Below are 19,733 nucleotides of genomic sequence, written 5' to 3'. Positions count from 1 at the left end.
CTAGCCCAGTGTTGCAAGGCAGAGGCCTCTTGCGATAACATTGAAGAAGCTAGGCATTTTCCAGTAATGTGGTGCCATCAGGCTCATTACAGGGAGTGAGTTGGTGCCATTTGTTATTTGTTTCGTAGAAAACCACTTGGTCTACAGTGTGGCGACTGCAAAAGACAAGGTTTAGAGTCAAACCAATTAAGAATCTGATCTAGATAGCAATCTAGGTAATACAGGATCTTGGTGAAGTTGCAGGAAAAAATGGGTGAGTTGAAGAGATGTTTTAAAGGTAGAAATAGACAAGAATTGGAAGATGACAAAATCAAGGACTCGTTATGTGGGTTTTCTATTTTGTTAGAAGAAGAAATGGTTTGAAGAGTGAAGGTAGAATTTGAAAAGTATCTGTGGTTTGTCTGCATAGGGGTGTCTAGGGGACAGTAGAATAAGCCAAATACACAAGAATATGGGTATTTATCTTCCAGATGTACTCACACCCGTGCAGAGACAGCTGATGTGGTTAATAGTATTTGTAACATGGAATATAAGGAAAGCCTAAATGTCTATCAGAGCTATGAGAAAGAATGAAGTCATATTTTATATGTCCTGATACGGAATTATCTTTGAGTTAGATTTTTCAAGTGAGAGGGCACTTTAAGAAACTAGATCATGTTCCTATATATGTAAGAGGGGTGCCCAGGGAGGTTTTGTAAAGTGGACCTTGTTCTGGGGCGGGGGAGTCACATTGTAATTTTATGGTTAGTAAGCAGTAAAGGGTCTGAGAGTGGAATGGGGACAATAATGTTGCAGGCAAAGAATAAGAAAGCTGCCATTTTTTAAGCTATTTTGACTTTAATCCAAGTTTTTAAAATACATACAAAAATACACAATTCCTGAATAATTCATCAGTTTTTCTTGGGTGACCATTACCCAAATTAAAACATTACACATTCCATAAAAGTTTACCCCTTCATGCCTTTGTACATCTTCCCCTCCCCTTTAAGCTTCCGTAAGGTCACCATTATCTTGAGTTCTATTGCCATAGATTAGTTTTGCACTTTATATAAATGGAATCTTATAGTATATACTCCTTTGTGTCTGGATTCTTTTATTTAAGATGTTCGCAAGATTCATTTTTCAGTGCGGTTGTAGTTTTATTTGCTGTATAGAGTTCCACTGTGTGAATGTAACACAGTCTCATCCATTCTAGTGCTGATAGACAGTTGGGTAGTTTTCCATTTACAGGTATTAAAAGTAGTGTTGCTATAGTCCATTCTTATACATGTCTTGGTGAACGTATACAGTTGACCCTTGAACAACACAGGGTGTTAAGGTTGCTGACACCCCACCCCTTTCCCCCCCTCCATGTATGCAGTTGAAAATCTGCATATAACTTTTGACTCCCTAAAAACTTTACTGGTAGCTTTCTGTTGACCAGAAGCCTTACCAATATCCTAAACAGTCAATTAACACATACTTCATATGGTTATATGTGTTAGGGAAAAGAAAATGTGATTAAGAAAATCATAAGGAGAAAATATATTTACAGTATGGTACTTTATAAAAAAAAAAAAATCTGCGTATAAGTGGGCCCACACAGTTCAAACCCGTGCTGTTCAAGGATCAACTGTTATAAGGGGTTCTGTTAGGTGGTATATGCCTAGGGATAGAATTACTAGTCTCTTCAGCTTTAGCAAATGGCACCAAAAGTTTTCCAGAGTAGTTGTGTCAGTTTATATCATCACCAAGCACAGCATGTGGGAGTTCAGGTTGTTTCACCTCCTTGCCAACACTTGGTATTTTTCTCATTTTTCATTTTAGCTGATCTAATGGATTTGTAGTGGTATTGCATTGTGGTTAATATACCCCTGTCTTTATTGGCCATTTGGATATTCTCCTGTGACAAGTCCAAGTCTTGTATTCTTGTTTTCTATTGAATTATTTACATATTCTGGATATAAGTCTTTTGTGGAGTTATGTATATTAAATACACATTAGGCATTTTATTTCAAAGCTTTTAATCATTATGCCAGTTGTAGTTACTCATGGAATAAGACATTTAATTGCAAATTTATTAACTGTGTGTTTAATATGTGTCACGTGACTTTGTGGTACTGGGTACTCCTAGGTGCTTTACAAATGCAATTGATGATCCTTACCTCAGCACTGGAAGATTACTGGTATTGCTACCTTTAACAGAGAAGTAGAGAAGGCTCAGAAAGATGAGCTTGCTCAAGGCCAGCTGCAGAGTAGCAGGATTAGAATTGGAACCCAGGTCTCTAATTACAAATCCAAGTCTCTTTACTACATCATACTGCTTTCCCAAATTGCAAAGCTTTTTTTCCGGTTTTTACTAATAATGTCCTATAACATATTTATACAATTTTATATTTTATTCACTACTGGGGAATTTTTATTTCTAATAAGTTCCATCTTAACCAGGCCACCTTATCTAATTATCCAGACTTTAGAATTCTTCAATGCTTTTTTGTTATTGAGGCAAAATTTACATAAAATTAAGCATTTTAAAGTGTATAGTTGAGTTGCATTTGGTACATTCATTGTTGTGCAACCATCATCTCTTTCTAATTCTAAAATCTGCTTGAATGACAACAGAACTAAGTTCCTTTCTAATATAAGGAATTACCAGGGCAGACATCATTGTTAGAAGGAACAAGTCTCAATTTCCTTCCCTTGTTGGGCCTTTTTTGCTATTTTGTATAACTGCATTAAATATGTTTGCATATCCATATCTGTGATTGTGCTGTTTCTCTTTCAACTCCTGCCAATTTTTAGCCCAGGGTCCTTAGCATATTGTAGGTATCGGTAAATATTACAATTTAATTAACTACTGAAGGAATTACAGCATTCAATTATGAATCAAGATTTGAATGCTTGCCATTGGCTAAGTTTTTTGTGCAGGCCATGTTTCTTTGGGCCTCAGATTACCCATCTGTCAGATGGGGAAAATACTGAACTTGGCTTAACTGTTCTATAGGTAGGTTTACTGTGAACAGTTCTATCAAATATCACACATAAAAATGTTTTGAGAAATACCAAGTGACATGTAAATAAAGGTGCATAAACTGTGTAGTGAGGAATGAATGGGATTTAAAAGCATAAAATCTGGATTTGCTACTCACTTAGCTTGTACCTTCAACCCTTGGTCTTCTCATCTATAAAGTAGACCTGATAATCACTGACTGGATGACTTCAAGGATCAACTTTGTGTATTTGTACCTTGTTGATATGCAGACAATATGGCATAATTATGCTTGTGAGTAAATGTCATGATTAATGACTTTTCAGGACTGCAGTGTGCTAGCTTTTGTTCTGGACCACCTCCTCCCACATACCCAGAATGCAGAAGACAAGGACACACCTGCCCTGGCCCGCCTATTCCTCGCAAGCCTGGCTGCTGCAGGGAGTGGCACAGATGCCCAAGTGGCCCTTGTGAATGAAGTAAAAGCAGCCCTGGGACGGGCACTGGCTATGGCTGAGAGTACAGAGAAACATGCCAGGTAAAAATCCATGCCTGACGCAGTGCTAATAACCAATAGCATCCCCTTACTCCATTCCTTGTCCATGGGATTCCTTGCACTTGTGAACAAGAGTTCTGGTCCCACTGGCACTGTGTATTCTCTGGTCCTCTCAACTAGTTCTAGTGCTTCCAAATACCTAGAGTGCTGATTACATTTGGAGGAGGGTACAGCTTAGAGAAAAAGCAAAGGGATGTTTTCATTATACTTCTGAGGTCTTGAAGAAGTTGGGCAGGGTATTCAATCTCACTTTTTTAAATTAGTGTAAAGAGGGGCGCCTGGGTGGCTCAGTCATTGAGCATCTTCCTTCAGCTCAGGTCATGATCCCAGGGTCCTGGGATTGAGCCCCCACATTGGGCTTCCTGCTACACAGGAAGCCTGCTTCTCCCTCTCCCACGCCCCCTGCTTGTGTTCCCTCTCTCACTGTCGCTCTCTCTGTGTCAAATAAATAAAAATCTTTAAAAAAATAAAAATAAATTAGTGTAAAGAAAATTAAGAATGCTACCACTCAGGAAGTGAGCTCTCAACCTGTTTCAATGTTACTTCCAGAAGGAAACACTGAGGGCACAGGAGGGTTTATCCGAGGCAAGTTAGTGAAGACACCAAAGAACAGGCAGTATTCATATGATAGAGCTTTTAAAATTTCTCTCCCAGGCTTCAGGCAGTGATGTGTATCATCAGTACTATCATGGAGTCCTGCCCCTCCACCTCCAGTTTCTACAGCAGTGCCACAGCCAAGACCCAGCACAACGGCATGAACAACATCATTCGACTCTTCCTAAAGAAGGGACTGGTTAATGACCTGGCAAGAGTGCCTCACAGCCTGGACCTGTCCAGGTAAAATTATTCCTGAACTCCAGCTGCAGGCTTTTGCCCTCTCTTTAGTCATGCTGCTTTTATTTCTTCATTTGCTTATATTTCCTGTATCCTCGTCAGATGAGTAGTGAGCCACCAATGTGATAGGAAAAGTTTGGTATAGGTGGGAACCTGAGTTCTTAGTATTGTGGTTAAGCAAGGCACTTGCCTTTCGTTAGGCCTTAGTTTTCTCATTTGCTGCAAACTCAAGAGTTGGACTATATGAATAAGTTTTTTCCCAAGCTTCCCCTACCTTAATTAAAAATAACCTATTATTATAAGATTGTATGTGTATCATGAGAACTACAGATGAGCAAAAATAGATACCATATTTCTGCCACTCAGATATCACTGTTACCTTACCACATATCTCTCAGTGGTTTTCTTCACATACATACAAAATGTATTTTTTTACTAAAATGATATTATATATGTTGCTGTGTAACCTGGGTTGGGTTAGGGTTTTTTGTTGGTTTTTTTTTTCAGTTACTATCTCTACCTTCTGGTATAAGTAATTTTTCGTCCTATATAATGCCCAAATCTATATTCAGAAATTTTTGTCCAAACCAGAATCTAGTTACAGACCTTGCATTACATCTGGTTATGTCCTCTGAATCTCTGTTATTCTAACACAGAACCTTAATTTTTTTAATCTTCATTTTATTTCTGTTAGTAACACTAATTTATTGAGGTGATCAGGCCTGCTGTCGTACAGAATGTTTTGCCTTCTCGATTTGGTCCATTGCAGTGTCGTTTAACTTGTTCCTTTACTCGCTGTTTTCTGTAAACTTCTAATAAGAGCTAGAAGCTTAATGGAGCAATTTAAAAATTATTGGTTTAAGATATATCATAAATGATGTATATCTCATATTCTGTCATGGGGAGACATCTCTTTGAACTATCAAAAATCATGATAAAACTACTAGACTGATAATCATCATTGTACTGTTATATTTTCACCTTTCTTACTAGAAAATAATCTATGTTAGTATTTTGGCACTGTATCCTGTCAGCCACATACCTAATCAATGATCTTAACACTAACTGATAATCCTGTCCTGTGCCAATTTCTTCGGGGATTATCAGTGACAACTTTCTAATTTCTGTCATTCCTTCTACACTGTTAGTTGGCATTTTTGTGTGACAGAGTCCCTGTTCAAGGGGGTGAGGGATCTGGTTACCCTGAAATACAGTTCCTACTGAAAAGGCAGGATAAAAACTTTCTTTTCTTAAGTCACCAATTTTTAATCAATAGATTTAATCACCACCTCAAATGCAACTTTCTCTGGCTTTCGATTTTCTATTTTCACTGATTTTTTTTAATCAGTGATTGAATTATTTGGATCACTGCAGTCATTCTTTTTCATTACACCTTTGGCCCATGGGGCCTCCTTAGGTTGACTTCTTTGTCCTTTTGATACAAGCTCATCAATTTTTTTAAAACTTTTAAAAATTTCAAACTCAGGAGTGAGCACGTATGTTTCATCTAGATTAACCAGTGGTTATCATTTCTGTCCTATTTGCTTGAGTTCCCCCTTTCTTCTCCCTTTTAGGAGCTAAATCATTTGAAGTTTATTGCAAACAACATGATGCTTAACCTGTGAATACTTCAGCATGTGTCTCCTAAAAATAAACATTCCTTTACATGGCTAGAATATCATCACATCTAAGAAATTTTACCATTGATGTAACAATACTCAATTTTTATGTCATATTCAAATATCCCCAGTTATTCTAAGTATTATACCTTGAGGGTAGAGTGTTTTGATCCAGGATCCAATGAGCATGACTAATTGCATTTGATTGTCACATGTCTCTTGTTATGGCATTTGACTGTTTTGAAGAATCCAGAAGGCCAAATGTCTTGTAGAATATTCCATAGTCTGGATTTGTCCAATGCTTCCTTATATTTAGGTTCAGGTTAAACTTCCCAGCATGAATAGTACATAGGTGATGTTTGCCCTTACTGGTGCATCACATCAGGAGACACACAGTGCTAATTTGTCCCATTATTGGTAATGCTAAGTTTGATCACATAGTTAAAGGTTAGCTTTCCCCCTTTGTACTTAGTAAGTTTTTTATGGGGTGATGCTTTGAGTTCATATGAAGATTATATGAATATCCTATGCCCTGAAGATTTTTAACTCCATAGTTTTAGCATTTATTGGTGATCTTTGCCTGGATCACTTATATTGCTATTTGAAAAGTGATGATTTCTGATTTTCTCATTGCTGTTTATTAGCAGGCAGGCATTCTTTTATAGTGAAGATTTCCTTCTGCCTATTTGTATCCCTGTGGCTGCAGGTTCTTTTTATATTTAATGTAATACCATTACCATCATTAGTTTTGATACTTCAGTGATCTCAGATTTGGCCTGTGGTAATGATGACCCATTAATTTTTTAAAGCCTCTGGCACAACAAGATGTCCCAGACTCACCTTGTACCCTCCATGCCCCATCCCTGGAATCAGTTACTCTGAGGAGCCTTGGTTCCTTTTAGTGTGGATTTTTGTGCTAAGTCCATCTCTGTATCTTGCTTTATCTCAGTCCAAACATGGCTAACACAGTCAATGCTGCTTTGAAGCCTTTGGAAACACTTTCCCGAATTGTGAACCAGCCCAGTAGCCTTTTTGGCAGCAAGAGTGCTTCTAGCAAGAGCAAGTCTGAGCAGGATGCCCAAGGAGCTGCTCAAGACTCCAATAGCAACCAGCAGGACCCAGGTAGGGAATCAGAGCCAATGGACTGGAGAGCTGGCTGGGTGGGCATAGCTATTTTGTGGGCACATCGCATCACAACTGTTCTGGCTTGGTATTGTTTCCCTGGGAACTTGCTGGCCTTCCAGAGATCTGTCATAGTGGCGTGGGAATCTGCCCCACAAAGAATTCCTTAAAATTGCAGCCTTATTTGGCTATCCTCACACGTAGCCTTGTCTTTTCCTTTGTCACCCATTCATTTACTCTGAGAACTTGTAAATTTGCCCAGGGAAGGGACCTTATTGTCTTCATGCTTGCCTCGTGGTGCCCTGCACATAGGCACCCTTTGATTATTTTGCTGGTTGGTTGATTGTTTCAGGCGAGCCTGGGGAAGCAGAAGTGCAGGAGGAGGATCATGATGTCACTCAGACAGAGGTGGCAGATGGGGATATCATGGATGGGGAGGCTGAAACCGACTCAGTGGTGATTGCTGGGCAGCCTGAGGTGCTCAGTTCACAAGAGATGCAGGTAGGGAGGCAGATCACCCAGCATACCCCTATTGCGGCGCTGAACCAAATCCCCAAGCGGTGTGGGTGGGTGAGTACTTTAGATCTTTGCCTCAATGCTGTCTGTTTTGCAGAGGAGCACAGATGATATGCTTAGTAGTAGATGCTCAGTAAATGTGTTTGTATTAAATGAGGGGCGGGGGCAGGGCCAGGATGCTATCCATGTACTATGAAATGGAATAGATCCCAAGAGGAAAACTTAGGCACAGGTGAAATGTGGAAGTAGAAAACTGGCCTGAGTCCTTTGGGCCCAAGGTCTTTGATTTATTTGGCTCTGGTCATTAATGGAAATTCCTTAACATCACTGTTGTGCCTATAGCACCTGGTCTCACTGGAGCATTCAAACGGCTATTTTCTAAAGACCCTAAAGAAAGCATTGTAATTTCTGGAGCTGCAGTGGTAAGAAATGGGGCCTACAGTCCTAAGCTGCTAGCTCTGAGGAGATCTGCATGTATTCCTGGATAGTATAACGACTAACCTGGTCTGAGATAACTGGGATGAATCCATTTGAAGGACAGTCTGAGTGTGGATTGGCAGCACATGGTAGTTTCTGTGCTCTTAGCACCAAATGTGTGGTGTTTTATGCAACATGCTCTGTCACACGTTATCCTAGAAATATATACTCCCTTGCTGGCTTTTTTTAGGGTTTCCGTGCTAGCACAATGATAGACTTGTGTGCATCCATATATATGTTCTATTTCTCTCCAGGTTGAGAATGAGCTGGAGGACCTGATAGATGAGTTGCTTGAGAGGGATGGCGGATCTGGGAACAGTACAATTATAGGTGAGAGCCCCAGAACTGAGTATAGCCTCTTCCTTTGCCTCAGTCTCTCTTGGGAGGACCCTTTTTCTCATCATCTGCTTGCTCAGCTCTGCCTAAGGGCTCATAGCCAGCCTAGATTGCTGCTTGTCTTGATGTTGATGGTCTTACAGATGAGAAATTCACAAACCATCTACAGACCTGTGGTGGCAGGTCTGAAGCGTTGCCTGTGTGGGGGAGGTGGAGGGGGTGGCCATCAGTATAGATGCTACATGAGGCACATCAAGAGTGTTATTCATGGAAGCCTAGAGGAGGCTTTAGAGGCTGTAGGGTGAGAAAGCGCTTTCCTTTCAGTTTTTCAGCAAAATCCAGGGGCTTTCCGCCTCTGAGTCTCAGTAGTGTAAAAAGAGTGATCATTCCCTAAGGGTGGCCCTTTTTACAATTCAAAGGGAAAACGGCAAAAGTACCCTACTGTCACCTGGTTACAAGGTTCTATGTGTTATTTGTTTTTATTTTATTGATGAAGGAAATCAAAGGATAAACGGAAGTAGACATGTATTCTTAAATCTGACAAGGCTTTTTCACACCCATTATCCTCTGTGGTTTCACAATTAGTGGGATTGGCAGGGCAGATGTGATCATCCCATTTTACAGATGAGGAAACTGAGACTCAGACAGGTAAAGTGACTGGCCAAGCTCACCTAGCTAGTCGACAGCAGAGAACATAGGTCTTCTCCCTCATCCAAAAAAAAAGTGGATATCTGCTAGGTGTACATAGCTACTTTAGGCGCACCCAATCTGGAAAGGGAAGTCCTCTGTTGTTCAGTGAAGGCTCTGCTCTGTAACCTTCAGTGAGCAGAAGTGGAGAGGATGAATCACAAGAGGACGTGCTGATGGATGAAGCTCCTTCCAACCTCAGCCAAGCTTCCACCTTGCAGGCCAACCGAGAAGGTGAGAGTGCCGAGGCCAGAAAGGCCTCCCTTCTTGCCCTGCACGTCTGACAGACACTACACTAGGGTTTTCCTGGAGGCAGCTGCCCACATGTGCAGAATAAGGAAGCATCTGTCTGCATGCGCTGACATACACCATCCACTTTATCCTCAGCCAGTTTTTCAAATAACATGTTACTACTGCTTGCCCAAAAGTTTGTCACTTCTTACTTGGTTCGCTTTCTTCTCACCCACCTGCTATCATCGCTCCAGATTCCCTCTTACCAACAGGATGCAGTCAGTAGCAAAGTAGGGCTGGAAAGGCAAGGGGGCACCAGCAGACTTGGCCAAGTCCTAGACCATGGCTCCTGAAGCACCACTCTGTAGCCAGCCTCCACATTCAGCCACCCTGCTCAGCGTGTTGATGCGTTGATTGGCACTCTCAGGAAATCAGGGCTGGCTCACTAAGTCTGTATATCACCCCAGATCTGATTCTTCCTCTCCTAGAGTCAGATACCCCATCGCCTTCCCACTCAGTCTGCCGGCCTGCACAGTAGCCTGTTTGCTAGCTACTCAGTATAGTCCTCCAATGTGCTCCCTTTGTTTTAGATTCCATGAATATCCTGGACCCTGAGGATGAGGAGGAGCACACTCAGGAAGAGGACAGCAGTGGCAGTAACGAGGATGAGGATGATAGTCAGGATGAAGAGGAGGAGGAGGAGGAAGATGAGGAAGATGATCAGGTGAGGGGGGACTGTGTTTGGGCTGGTTCAGACAACCTCTTCCGTGGGAACACAGAGCTGGAGAAAACCAACAGTCTGGGTTGCTAGCCTCAGCGCCTCCCTCCCTCATGTGCAAATGTGGCCATGACACCAGACTTCAGAAAACCCTTACCTCCAGCAATTCTCCATCTCCTATTTTCCCCTTAAGGAGGATGATGAAGGTGAAGAGGGAGATGAAGACGATGACGACGATGGCTCTGAAATGGAATTGGATGAGGATTACCCTGATATGAACGCTTCTCCCTTGGTCCGATTTGAGCGCTTTGACCGGGAGGATGATCTCATCATTGAGTTTGACAACATGTTCTCCAGTGCTAGTAAGATACAGGGGCTCAGCTGGGTTTTATCTCTTGATTCTTATACCCTTCTCTAGGGTAAGCCAAGCAGTGAACCAGAGCAGCTATCAATCTGATACAGACAGCACTTCTTTTCCTATGCTGACTTCCTGGGGCAAGGGATATCTGAATCCATCTCTCTCAATAAATGTATACTTAGAAGAAGGAATTGTGAGAGGCTGCTTTTGTTCTCTCCACCTCAGTAAACAGGCAGCCATTTTAGAGCCTGGACAACTTGATGATTTGCTTGAATTTTTTTTTAAGTGAGACCAAGGCTGACTGCATCAGGCACCCATGTGCATGCTACAGTGACAGGGCAATCAATAATTCTTATGTCTGTAACACTGGATCTTGAGAGTTTGGATGAACACCTTTGAGCTTGGCATTGGGGAGTAGATTTGAGCACATTCACTCTGGTCATCAAGGATGCATCTTTTCGGAGGAGAGAGTGAATCTCTTCCCTTCTCCCCCATCAACGTCAAAGTTCGCTTTTAGCATCTAGTTCTTAAAATCAAGCTGTCTTGAGAAGGCAGGTCTTGACCCCAAATCACAAGCATGATATAGCAGAAAATACTGAACTGTTCTGGTCTATTGTCTTGGCCAAGTAGTCTCTTACCTCTTTGAGCCTCAGTTTGTCACCTGTAAATGAAAAGTTTTAAAAGAAAAAAAATGGGTTGTATTACATAATTTTCAAGGTGCCTTCTGTGATTTTCTTTGCATTTTTGTGATTTCCATCAGTCTTCCTTTTGTTGAGCCTCCCTTCGTTTAGCAAATTAAACAAATATTTGAGGAGTGCCTACTGTTTCCTAGGTACTCGGGATACAGCAGTGAAAAAGAAAAGTCCTTTTCCGTGAAAGGAGCTTATGGTCTGTTAGGAATTATAAGTAAGCAGGCATTACGTTGTAGTATGGGTAAGAAAGCCCAGAGAAAAGGATTATTAAGCCAATCTGTAGAATCAGAGGAAGTGACATCTGGGCCAAGAACAAAAGAGCAGGTGAAGAAGGGGGAGTGGAGTCTTTGAGGTGGAGGGAGTAGCATGTTTCTGAGGGGCCTAGAAGCATCACTGTGGCTATAGCGTGGAGAATGGATTGGGAGAAGGTACTATTTAGGAGGCTGTTGCAATATCTAGGTAAGAGATGGTGGCATAAGCTATGGTAGTGTCAGTGATTATAGATGAGGCGTGGGAATGAGGGAGAAAGGACAAAGCTCAGGTTTCCGTGTGAGGAAGTAAGGCCCAGGAGACATGGTTCTGTTGGAACAACCATGGAAGAGATTTTTTTTTTGGCACTGACCCCTTTACATATTGTCCTTGCAGCAGACATCCCCCCATCCCCAGGAAATATCCCTACCACTCACCCACTGATGGTACGCCATGCAGACCACAGTTCTCTGACGTTGGGCAGTGGCTCCTCCACAACGCGTCTCACCCAGGGCATCGGGCGCAGTCAGAGGACCCTAAGGCAGCTGACAGCCAATACAGGCCATACCATTCACGTTCATTACCCTGGGAATCGCCAGCCCAACCCTCCTCTTATACTCCAGAGGTGAGTTACATTTGTCCCATTTCTTTGGATTGTATGTGCAGCCTTTTGGAGAATACTAAATTGTATAACACAGTCTTTTTGCTTAAGTATTATCCAATGCATCCATTCAGCAATCAGTGAAGCATCTCATGTGCCAAGCACTTAACACTTTAAATGTAGACAGGACAGGATTTCTGCCCTCAGGCTTATGAGTTTAGTGGAAGAAACAATTTTAAAATGAGGGAAAAGGACATAGGTGTCATAATGGTCAGTGTACAGGCTACGGTGGGTATACAAGAGCGATGTACCCTAACACAGTGCCTGGCATTATCAGTGACACAACTATGGAATAATATGCGGCCTCAGCCCAAATAAAGTTTGCAGACTAATGGAGTAGTTAGAAAGATAACTAAGATTTATGCCTAGTGGGGTACCTGGCTGGCTCAGTCAGAGAAGTATGCAGTTCTTGATCTTGGGGTCATGAGTTAGAACCCCGTGATGGGTGTAGAGATTACTTAAACAAAAGTTTAAAAAAAAAGATTTATGCTTAATGTGATCAGGTCCGTAATAGTGTTAAGCATTTCCAAGAGGTCACAAAAAGGATCTCACAATAACAGATTGAAGGACCCCCTATGAATTACAGTGACCATGGCACCATCACCCTACAGGTTGCTTGGTCCTTCTGCTGCTGCTGACATCCTTCAGCTGAGCAGCAGCCTTCCCCTACAAAGCCGTGGCCGAGCCCGCCTCCTGGTAGGCAATGATGATGTCCACATCATTGCCAGATCTGATGATGAACTGCTGGATGACTTTTTCCATGACCAGAGCACAGCTACCAGCCAAGCAGGCAAGTTTGTGTGGTGAAAGGGAGGGTACAGTTTTTCACATTCTACTTTTTCCTTGCTGAGGGAAGGCAGAGCAATATCTGCCCTGCCTAGAGAAACCACATTTTATTGGAGCCAGAACCACTTGATAATTTAGCCAAGGTCAACAAAACCTTCACTATCTCTGGATACTTGTGATGTGCCAAATCTTGTGATGGACTTTGGGTCCTGTTAGAGAAATATGGCAATTTTTGGATCAGATGACATATGACCACTCCAAGAATCTCACTCTTTTGTTCCCCTACAGGGACCCTGTCCAGCATCCCCACAGCCCTGACCCGCTGGACAGAGGAATGCAAAGTTCTTGATGCTGAGAGCATGCATGACTGTGTTTCAGGTATGTGGCAGCTTGGTTATCTGAGCAGTAGTGTGCCTTCCACAGCTGGGATGAGTGCGTGGGAATTGTTGCCCTCATTCTCTGGCTGCAAGCTCTGCCTCTTGGCTACCTCCCCTGAGCAACCTCTGATCTTTGCCTCTTTGATCCAGTTGTTAAAGTGCCCATTGTTAATCACCTGGAATTCCTGAGGGATGAGGAGCTGGAAGAAAGGCGGGAGAAACGCAGGAAACAACTGGCTGAGGAAGAAACTAAGATAACTGACAAAGGCAAAGAAGATAAGGAAAACAGGGATCAGAGTGCACAGGTGATTTGCAAGGGCTGGGAGGATTCATCTTTGGCTGTGTCTTCCTTTACTTTCATATGATTTTGGCATACGCATAGCACCAGTCATTAAAGAATCCTGAGATGTTCACACTGAACCTGAGAAATGATTCATTCCAAATGCACCCTACATTCATATGTTTTTTAGGGGAAAGAATTCAAACCCAGAGGGAAAATTATGTCTCCAGTGTCTCTTGCTGGGGAAAACCGGAGCAAGAAGCAGAGTGGCTCCTGACTTACCAGTCACACTGTGTAGTCTCTACCTTCAGTGACTGCAGCTAGACAAGAAGAATGATTTTGATTATGCCCATGCTCTTGGTGGTTCAGTTGCACTTCACTTAGTGGAAGTGGATTGACTTACCAAGTGTGGGGAATCCTAACCAAGATGACCCCATTCCATCATTTGGATAAGTTAGGCTTAGGATTCAATCAGGAAATATTCGTGCTCTGAACCCTAGCATGACATGTCATTTTCTAAGGCTTTGATTTTCAGTTTGTAAAATCTGTAGCATGACTGGTTTGGAAAGAAGCTACCTATTTTAAAACTTCTGGGAAGTTGAACAATACTAGCCTTAAAATATATGAAGTAAAAGCTAATAGAAATAAGAAATTGGGGCGCCTGGGTGGCTCAGTCGGTTAAGCGTCTGCCTTCAGCTCAGGTCATGATCCCAGGGTCCTGGGATCGAGCCCCGCATCGGGCTTCCTGCTCAGCGGGAGGCCTGCTTCTCCCTCTCCCACTCCCCCTGCTTGTGTTCCCTTTCTCGCTGTCTCTCTCTCTCTCTCTGTCAAATAAATAAAAATGAAAAAATCTTAAAAAAACGAAGAAATTAAAAGACTTGAGTGAAAGACTTTATTATATCCCACTCAGCAGTTAGGTCAGATTGAGGATTTTGAAAATGTTCAGTTAGGATAACAAACTTGATTTAACAAATACTTTTGTATGAAAGTTTTACCTGATAAACAATAACGTGGTTTCAAACACATGAAAAGGGATAGAAAATAGGCAAGCCTGGCATATGATTTTAAAAGCTGGAGTGAACAATTGGGTCACCTGGATGGTTCAGTCAGTTGAACGTCCAACTCTTGGTTTTGGCTCAGGTCGTGGTCTCGGGGTTGTAGGATGGAGCCCAGCACTCAGGGTAGAGTCTGCTTGTCCTCTCCCTGCCACTTCTGCCTCTTCTTCCCCCACCCCCACTCACTGGTCTCTCTCTCAAGTAGATGAATGAATAAAATCTTAAGCTGGAGTGGACAAAATGAGCCCAAAGAAGGGAAATACATAGAAATGAAACTTTGAGGAATTCTTGCTGGTCTTATGATTGTATTTAGGTCATGTCCTGTGCCCAGCCCAGCTCATTATTCAGTCAGCCTCCTGGCAGTTTCCCCTTGTTCCCAAGCCATCCTTCGGTACAAGTATGTATTAGAGAAATTAGAGATACATTTGCACACTAAAATGTTCATCTTTCATCCAGGTCCTTGAACTCCTAGATGGCTTATGTGGGTGGGGGGGGGAAGGGGTAGCTATTATAGTTGACCCCTGTCTTATGTGCTTGCGAAAGTCCCACATTGGTCTGTCCCTTCTCTTTCCAGTGTACTGCATCTAAGACAAATGACTCCACTGAACAGAACCTCTCAGGTAACTCTACCCCCTTTTTCACCTTCTTGTTAACTGGTTCTTTTTCCTGACCCTTTCAAGTAGCTGGCCCAGGTGGGCTGAAGATGAACACTGGTGCTCTGTGGGATGAGGTAGTAGATTGTATAGTTTTAGGGTCATACCCCATCTTGGAGATAACTATACAGTCTACTGTCTTTCCCACGGTGGTACACTTCCCCTCCGACGTGCTCTGTTCAGGGTCTCACTCTGATCATGCTGTGCTGCATTCTGGCATGTGTAGCCAGGCCATGTGTCCTTCCCCTTTGGTGACCACCGTGGTGTGGTGCTTCCTGAGAAGGATGGCAGTGGTTCCCAAATGCCAGCCCTCAGTGGAAATGAACAAAATAAAGAGGGTTTGATGAGCTTTTCAGAAAGCTGAATTTATTCAATTAGGACTGGTTTTTATAGAGATTATGTCCTTCCTAGTTCTTTAGTATCAAATTTAAGTGATATTGAAAGGATTCTTTCTTATTTGGCTAAACCTAGGTTTGGTAACCCAATGTTAGTCTCTTTCTATTTTTTCCTTTTTATATAAACTTTGTGAGTCTTTGGAATCTAAACGTCTAGGGATGTTAGCAATCTGTCTTTGGCATCTGTGGGCTAAATGGTATTACTACTATATGTTTTGTATTCCTCGTTCTAATCTTAATGTCAGCTATTTCATGGTTCTAATAACTGATCCATGTGGTATTATGTCTCCCCCACCCCTATTTCCTCAGAACTTTCTTCTGTTTCCCTATGCCTTCTGTCTTCTTTGGCATTTGAATTGCAAAATGATGATATAAAGCCTACACAGTATTTTTTTTTTAAAGCAGTGAAAGTGGGTGGTAGGTGTCCTGGTGCCTTTAGCAAAAGGTCTTTGAAAGGGTCTGTCATCAGGTAAAATGGCCTTTTGTCTGCTGCCCTTGCTGGAGGATTCTGCTCATGCCGGGGTGAGGTAGTAAGTTGTATTGTTGTGGGGTAGGGATTTTAGGCCCCAATTAGAAGATAACTATACAACTTACTACTTTCCCTGGTGTGGGCATATTCATACTTAGTCTTGGCACTGTTGCCTGCATCAGAGTTGTAGATGTTCCTGGGATAATCAGGACTGGAAGAAAAGGGAGGTGGAAGGGGATAGGTGATATTTAGGGTGAGGCAAATAACATTACAAAGCGACTTGAACTCTTTCCCCTTCCACCCAGGGCACAGAAAGGATTTAATTCTTAGGATCTACAAAGATTCAGATCTCCAGTTCTTGAGACTAAGATAGCACTGTGCCTTAGCCCTCATCCAGGGTATACCAGATCAGCCACAAGCTGTTCCTAGGAACACTCGGGGGTCGGAGCGGGGGGATACTTGTCAGGCCACATGTGCTGATTGAGTGGCTCCCTAGGTTCTTGGCTGATTGTCCCTTAACACCCCCATTGTTATTCTTTCCGAGAAAGATGGGACTCCTATGCCTGACAGCTACCCAACAACCCCATCTTCAACTGATGCAGCTACATCTGAGTCCAAGGACACCCTTGTCACTCTGCAGCCCTCACAACAGCAACAAACACTCCCACCCCCACCAGCCTTGGGAGAGATTCCTCAAGAGCTGCAGTCCCCGGCTGGAGAAGGGGGTAGCTCTACACAGCTATTGATGCCTGTAGAGCCAGAGGAATTGGGTCCCACAAGGCCAAGTGGAGAAGCAGAAACGACTCAGATGGAGTTGTCCCCAGCTCCTACTATAAGTGAGTAGAATTTCAGGGTTTGGGTGGTGGGTGAGAGGTGATATAACAGGAGGGAAGAATGGACATCTTTGGAGTTTCTCTTTACTCTCCTTAAAGAAATAATAGCAGCTCGGGTCCTCAAAAGAGTAGGATCTCAGCTTGCACATTTGCTTTCTTAGCTAAAGTTGAGGTTTCTTCTCTGTGGACTCAAGTGATCATATATCTGAATGTCTAATGATACAGGTGATGATGCCAACAGTTTGTTGAGGTAATCACTTTTCCTGGGCTGTCGTGGCAGGCCTGTTACTTCTTTAAAAACCTTCCTGGGGCACCCGGCTGGCTCAGTTGGAAGAGCATGTAGCAACTCTTGATCTCAGGGTTGTGAGTTTGAGCTCCACATTGGGGGTAGAGATTACTTTAAAAAATAATAAAGAAGTAAACTTTGAAAAACAAAAACAACCCTGCAAAGTAGGTAGTGTTACCTCCATGAATAAACTGAAACAAATGTGAAATTATTAGCCTAAGACCGTTCAGTAAGTGATTGAGCTGAGATAAAAATCCAGATCTGTGTGACTTCAAAGCTCGCTCTCCTTCAACATCCTTCAGGGATGGCAAGCACATGACCCACCCACCCACACACAGCTCTCCCATCCTAGCAAACACCATTTATCTCATGGCACTATTTCCCACTGGTTTGAAATGGGGCTTCAGAATTCTTCTCAGCAGTGTTCCAACAGGGTAAATTGAAACCTGTTTGCTATTCCTGCTCTGTACCATGCTGCCTGTGATTTGCTCTGGAAAAACCTTAAGGCGTAGGAGTTTTTTCTTTCAAGGAGCTGCCTTTAGATAAACAGAACCAGCATGCATGTACAAATGGTGCCTGTAGGGAGTCTGAAAGTGACAGACTCCCTTACCCCGGGGGTGCCTAGGGAAAGGTGTTTCACAGGCATAACTAGAACACCATGAGGATTTGAGCTGAGCTTTATAAAGCATATGAGATTGAGGGGGAATGTCAGGCCAGAGAGATGGTAGAGAAGTGAGAAGTCTAATCTGGCTGCATCTTAATTCGGCCCCCATCTTCTAGGCAGAGATCTAACCTCTCCATGTGACTTCCTCCTAGCCTCTCTTTCCCCAGAGAGAGCTGAAGATTCTGATGCGCTGACAGCTGTCAGCAGTCAACTGGAAGGCTCTCCCATGGACACCAGTAGCCTGGCTTCCTGTACCCTGGAGGAGGCTGTGGGTGACACCTCAGCAGCTGGCAGTTCTGAGCAACCCACAGCAGGCAGCTCCACTCCTGGGGATGCCCCACCTGTTGTGACAGAAGTGCAAAGCAGGGGCGATGGCTCAGGGGAACCTACCCAGCCCCCTGAGGACAGGTAAGCATTGTGTGAGTAAGAGGAAGGCAGGATGTGATGGTGGGTATTTCAGGCTACATGCATACTTGTTAACTCTTGCGCATGCTTGGTGCACTGGGGAAATCAACCTGGCTTCTGTGAGAACTGGGTATTATAAGAGTATTTTATAAATGGGAAAACATTAATACTAAGAACAACCTGGAAATTTATTTTCTTCAGCTCTCCCCCTGCATCCTCTGAGAGTTCCTCCACCAGAGATTCTGCTGTGGCCATTTCTGGAGCAGATTCCCGGGGAATCCTAGAAGAGCCACTGCCTTCAACAAGCAGTGAAGAGGAAGATCCCCTTGCAGGTGAGCTTCATGTGTGCTTAGGCCATCCTGGGGTTATTTAGGCTTCTAGTAGCTTTTGGCATGGAAATGCCTGCCAGTTAAATGTTCTATCCAGATGGAAGGCAGCATACATGTGGGAGGAGAACCAGCAGTAAGGGGGTGCTGATGCTGCATGATGGAATGAGCCCAGGCTATGGAGTCAAACAGATCTTAAGCTCGGGTTATCCCCTCTGCAGCCACCTACCTTCAGAACTTGGGACCATTACTTAACTTCTCTGATCCTTATCAGTTCTAAGGGGGCTTGATAATAGCTGCATGGTAGGGTCTTGATGAAGATTAAGTGACAGCATACACACAGACTCTGGCACATAACAAGAGCTGTTCTCAGCCTAGGGAAGGTGAGTGGGCCTCTTTGTGTCTTCTGTCCTTTGCATGCATTGAGGATAAACAAGGCTCGTTTTTCCCTCAAACAAGGCCATGGGTCTCTTTACTCCCAAGTACATCTTAAGGTTGGTAGAGATGGGAGTCCCTTCACATTTTGTGCCTCCCCTCAGGTATCAGTCTACCTGAAGGTGTGGACCCCTCTTTTCTGGCTGCTCTGCCTGATGACATCCGCCGGGAAGTCCTGCAGAACCAACTGGGTATCCGTCCACCAACTCGGACTGCCCCTTCAACAAATAGCTCAGCTCCTGCAGTGGTGGGGAATCCTGGTGTGACCGAAGTGAGCCCTGAGTTCCTGGCTGCCCTGCCTCCAGCCATCCAGGAGGAAGTATGTGAGCAGGGAGCTGGTGGGGCTAGGCTGCATAGCTGTGGGTATGCCCCCATTGACTTGTTCTGCTCCGTAGGTGCTGGCACAGCAGAGAGCTGAGCAACAGCGACGGGAACTGGCACAGAATGCCAGCTCAGACACCCCCATGGACCCTGTGACCTTCATCCAGACCCTGCCCTCAGACTTGCGCCGTAGTGTCCTAGAGGACATGGAGGACAGTGTGTTGGCTGTGATGCCACCTGACATTGCCGCTGAGGCGCAAGCCCTGAGGCGAGAGCAGGAAGCCCGGCAGCGACAACTCATGCATGAGCGGCTTTTTGGCCACAGCAGCACCTCTGCACTCTCTGCCATCCTCCGAAGCCCGGGTACAGAGGGAGGCAAGTGGGAGGGCTCTGAAATGTTTGGCTTTGGCCACATGAGGCTTTG

The 19,733-nt window shown here is 43.6% G+C and overlaps 1 protein-coding gene across 11 annotated transcripts in view; it reads left to right on the top strand.

Moving 5' to 3' along the window:
• Window positions 1-19,733, top strand: part of HUWE1 (HECT, UBA and WWE domain containing E3 ubiquitin protein ligase 1) — a 162,842-nt gene that overhangs the window by 127,823 nt on the left and 15,286 nt on the right. For 9 of the 11 annotated variants that reach the window (XM_073889205.1, XM_073889212.1, XM_025852058.2 and 6 more), the window contains 18 exons: window positions 3,295-3,506; window positions 4,179-4,361; window positions 6,927-7,099; window positions 7,452-7,600; window positions 8,347-8,422; window positions 9,251-9,349; window positions 9,937-10,070; window positions 10,258-10,426; window positions 11,760-11,988; window positions 12,636-12,814; window positions 13,099-13,188; window positions 13,338-13,492; window positions 15,097-15,142; window positions 16,588-16,875; window positions 17,975-18,230; window positions 18,429-18,559; window positions 19,093-19,307; window positions 19,384-19,672. In XM_073889205.1, coding sequence (XP_073745306.1) covers window positions 3,295-3,506; window positions 4,179-4,361; window positions 6,927-7,099; window positions 7,452-7,600; window positions 8,347-8,422; window positions 9,251-9,349; window positions 9,937-10,070; window positions 10,258-10,426; window positions 11,760-11,988; window positions 12,636-12,814; window positions 13,099-13,188; window positions 13,338-13,492; window positions 15,097-15,142; window positions 16,588-16,875; window positions 17,975-18,230; window positions 18,429-18,559; window positions 19,093-19,307; window positions 19,384-19,672 — 3,073 coding nt within the window. The remainder of the gene's footprint in view (window positions 1-3,294; window positions 3,507-4,178; window positions 4,362-6,926; window positions 7,100-7,451; window positions 7,601-8,346; window positions 8,423-9,250; window positions 9,350-9,936; window positions 10,071-10,257; window positions 10,427-11,759; window positions 11,989-12,635; window positions 12,815-13,098; window positions 13,189-13,337; window positions 13,493-15,096; window positions 15,143-16,587; window positions 16,876-17,974; window positions 18,231-18,428; window positions 18,560-19,092; window positions 19,308-19,383; window positions 19,673-19,733) is intronic. The other 2 variants (XM_073889211.1, XM_073889213.1) reach the window with 2 other exon arrangements.

The sequence above is a fragment of the Callorhinus ursinus genome, unplaced genomic scaffold, assembly GCF_003265705.2.
Source record: "Callorhinus ursinus isolate GAN/ISIS: 27379988/994484 unplaced genomic scaffold, GSC_fseal_2.0 scaffold103, whole genome shotgun sequence".
In the NCBI taxonomy this organism is placed as follows: domain Eukaryota; kingdom Metazoa; phylum Chordata; class Mammalia; order Carnivora; family Otariidae; genus Callorhinus; species Callorhinus ursinus.
Note: the sequence above shows the minus strand (reverse complement) of the source record. Positions and strands in the feature narration are given on the sequence as shown.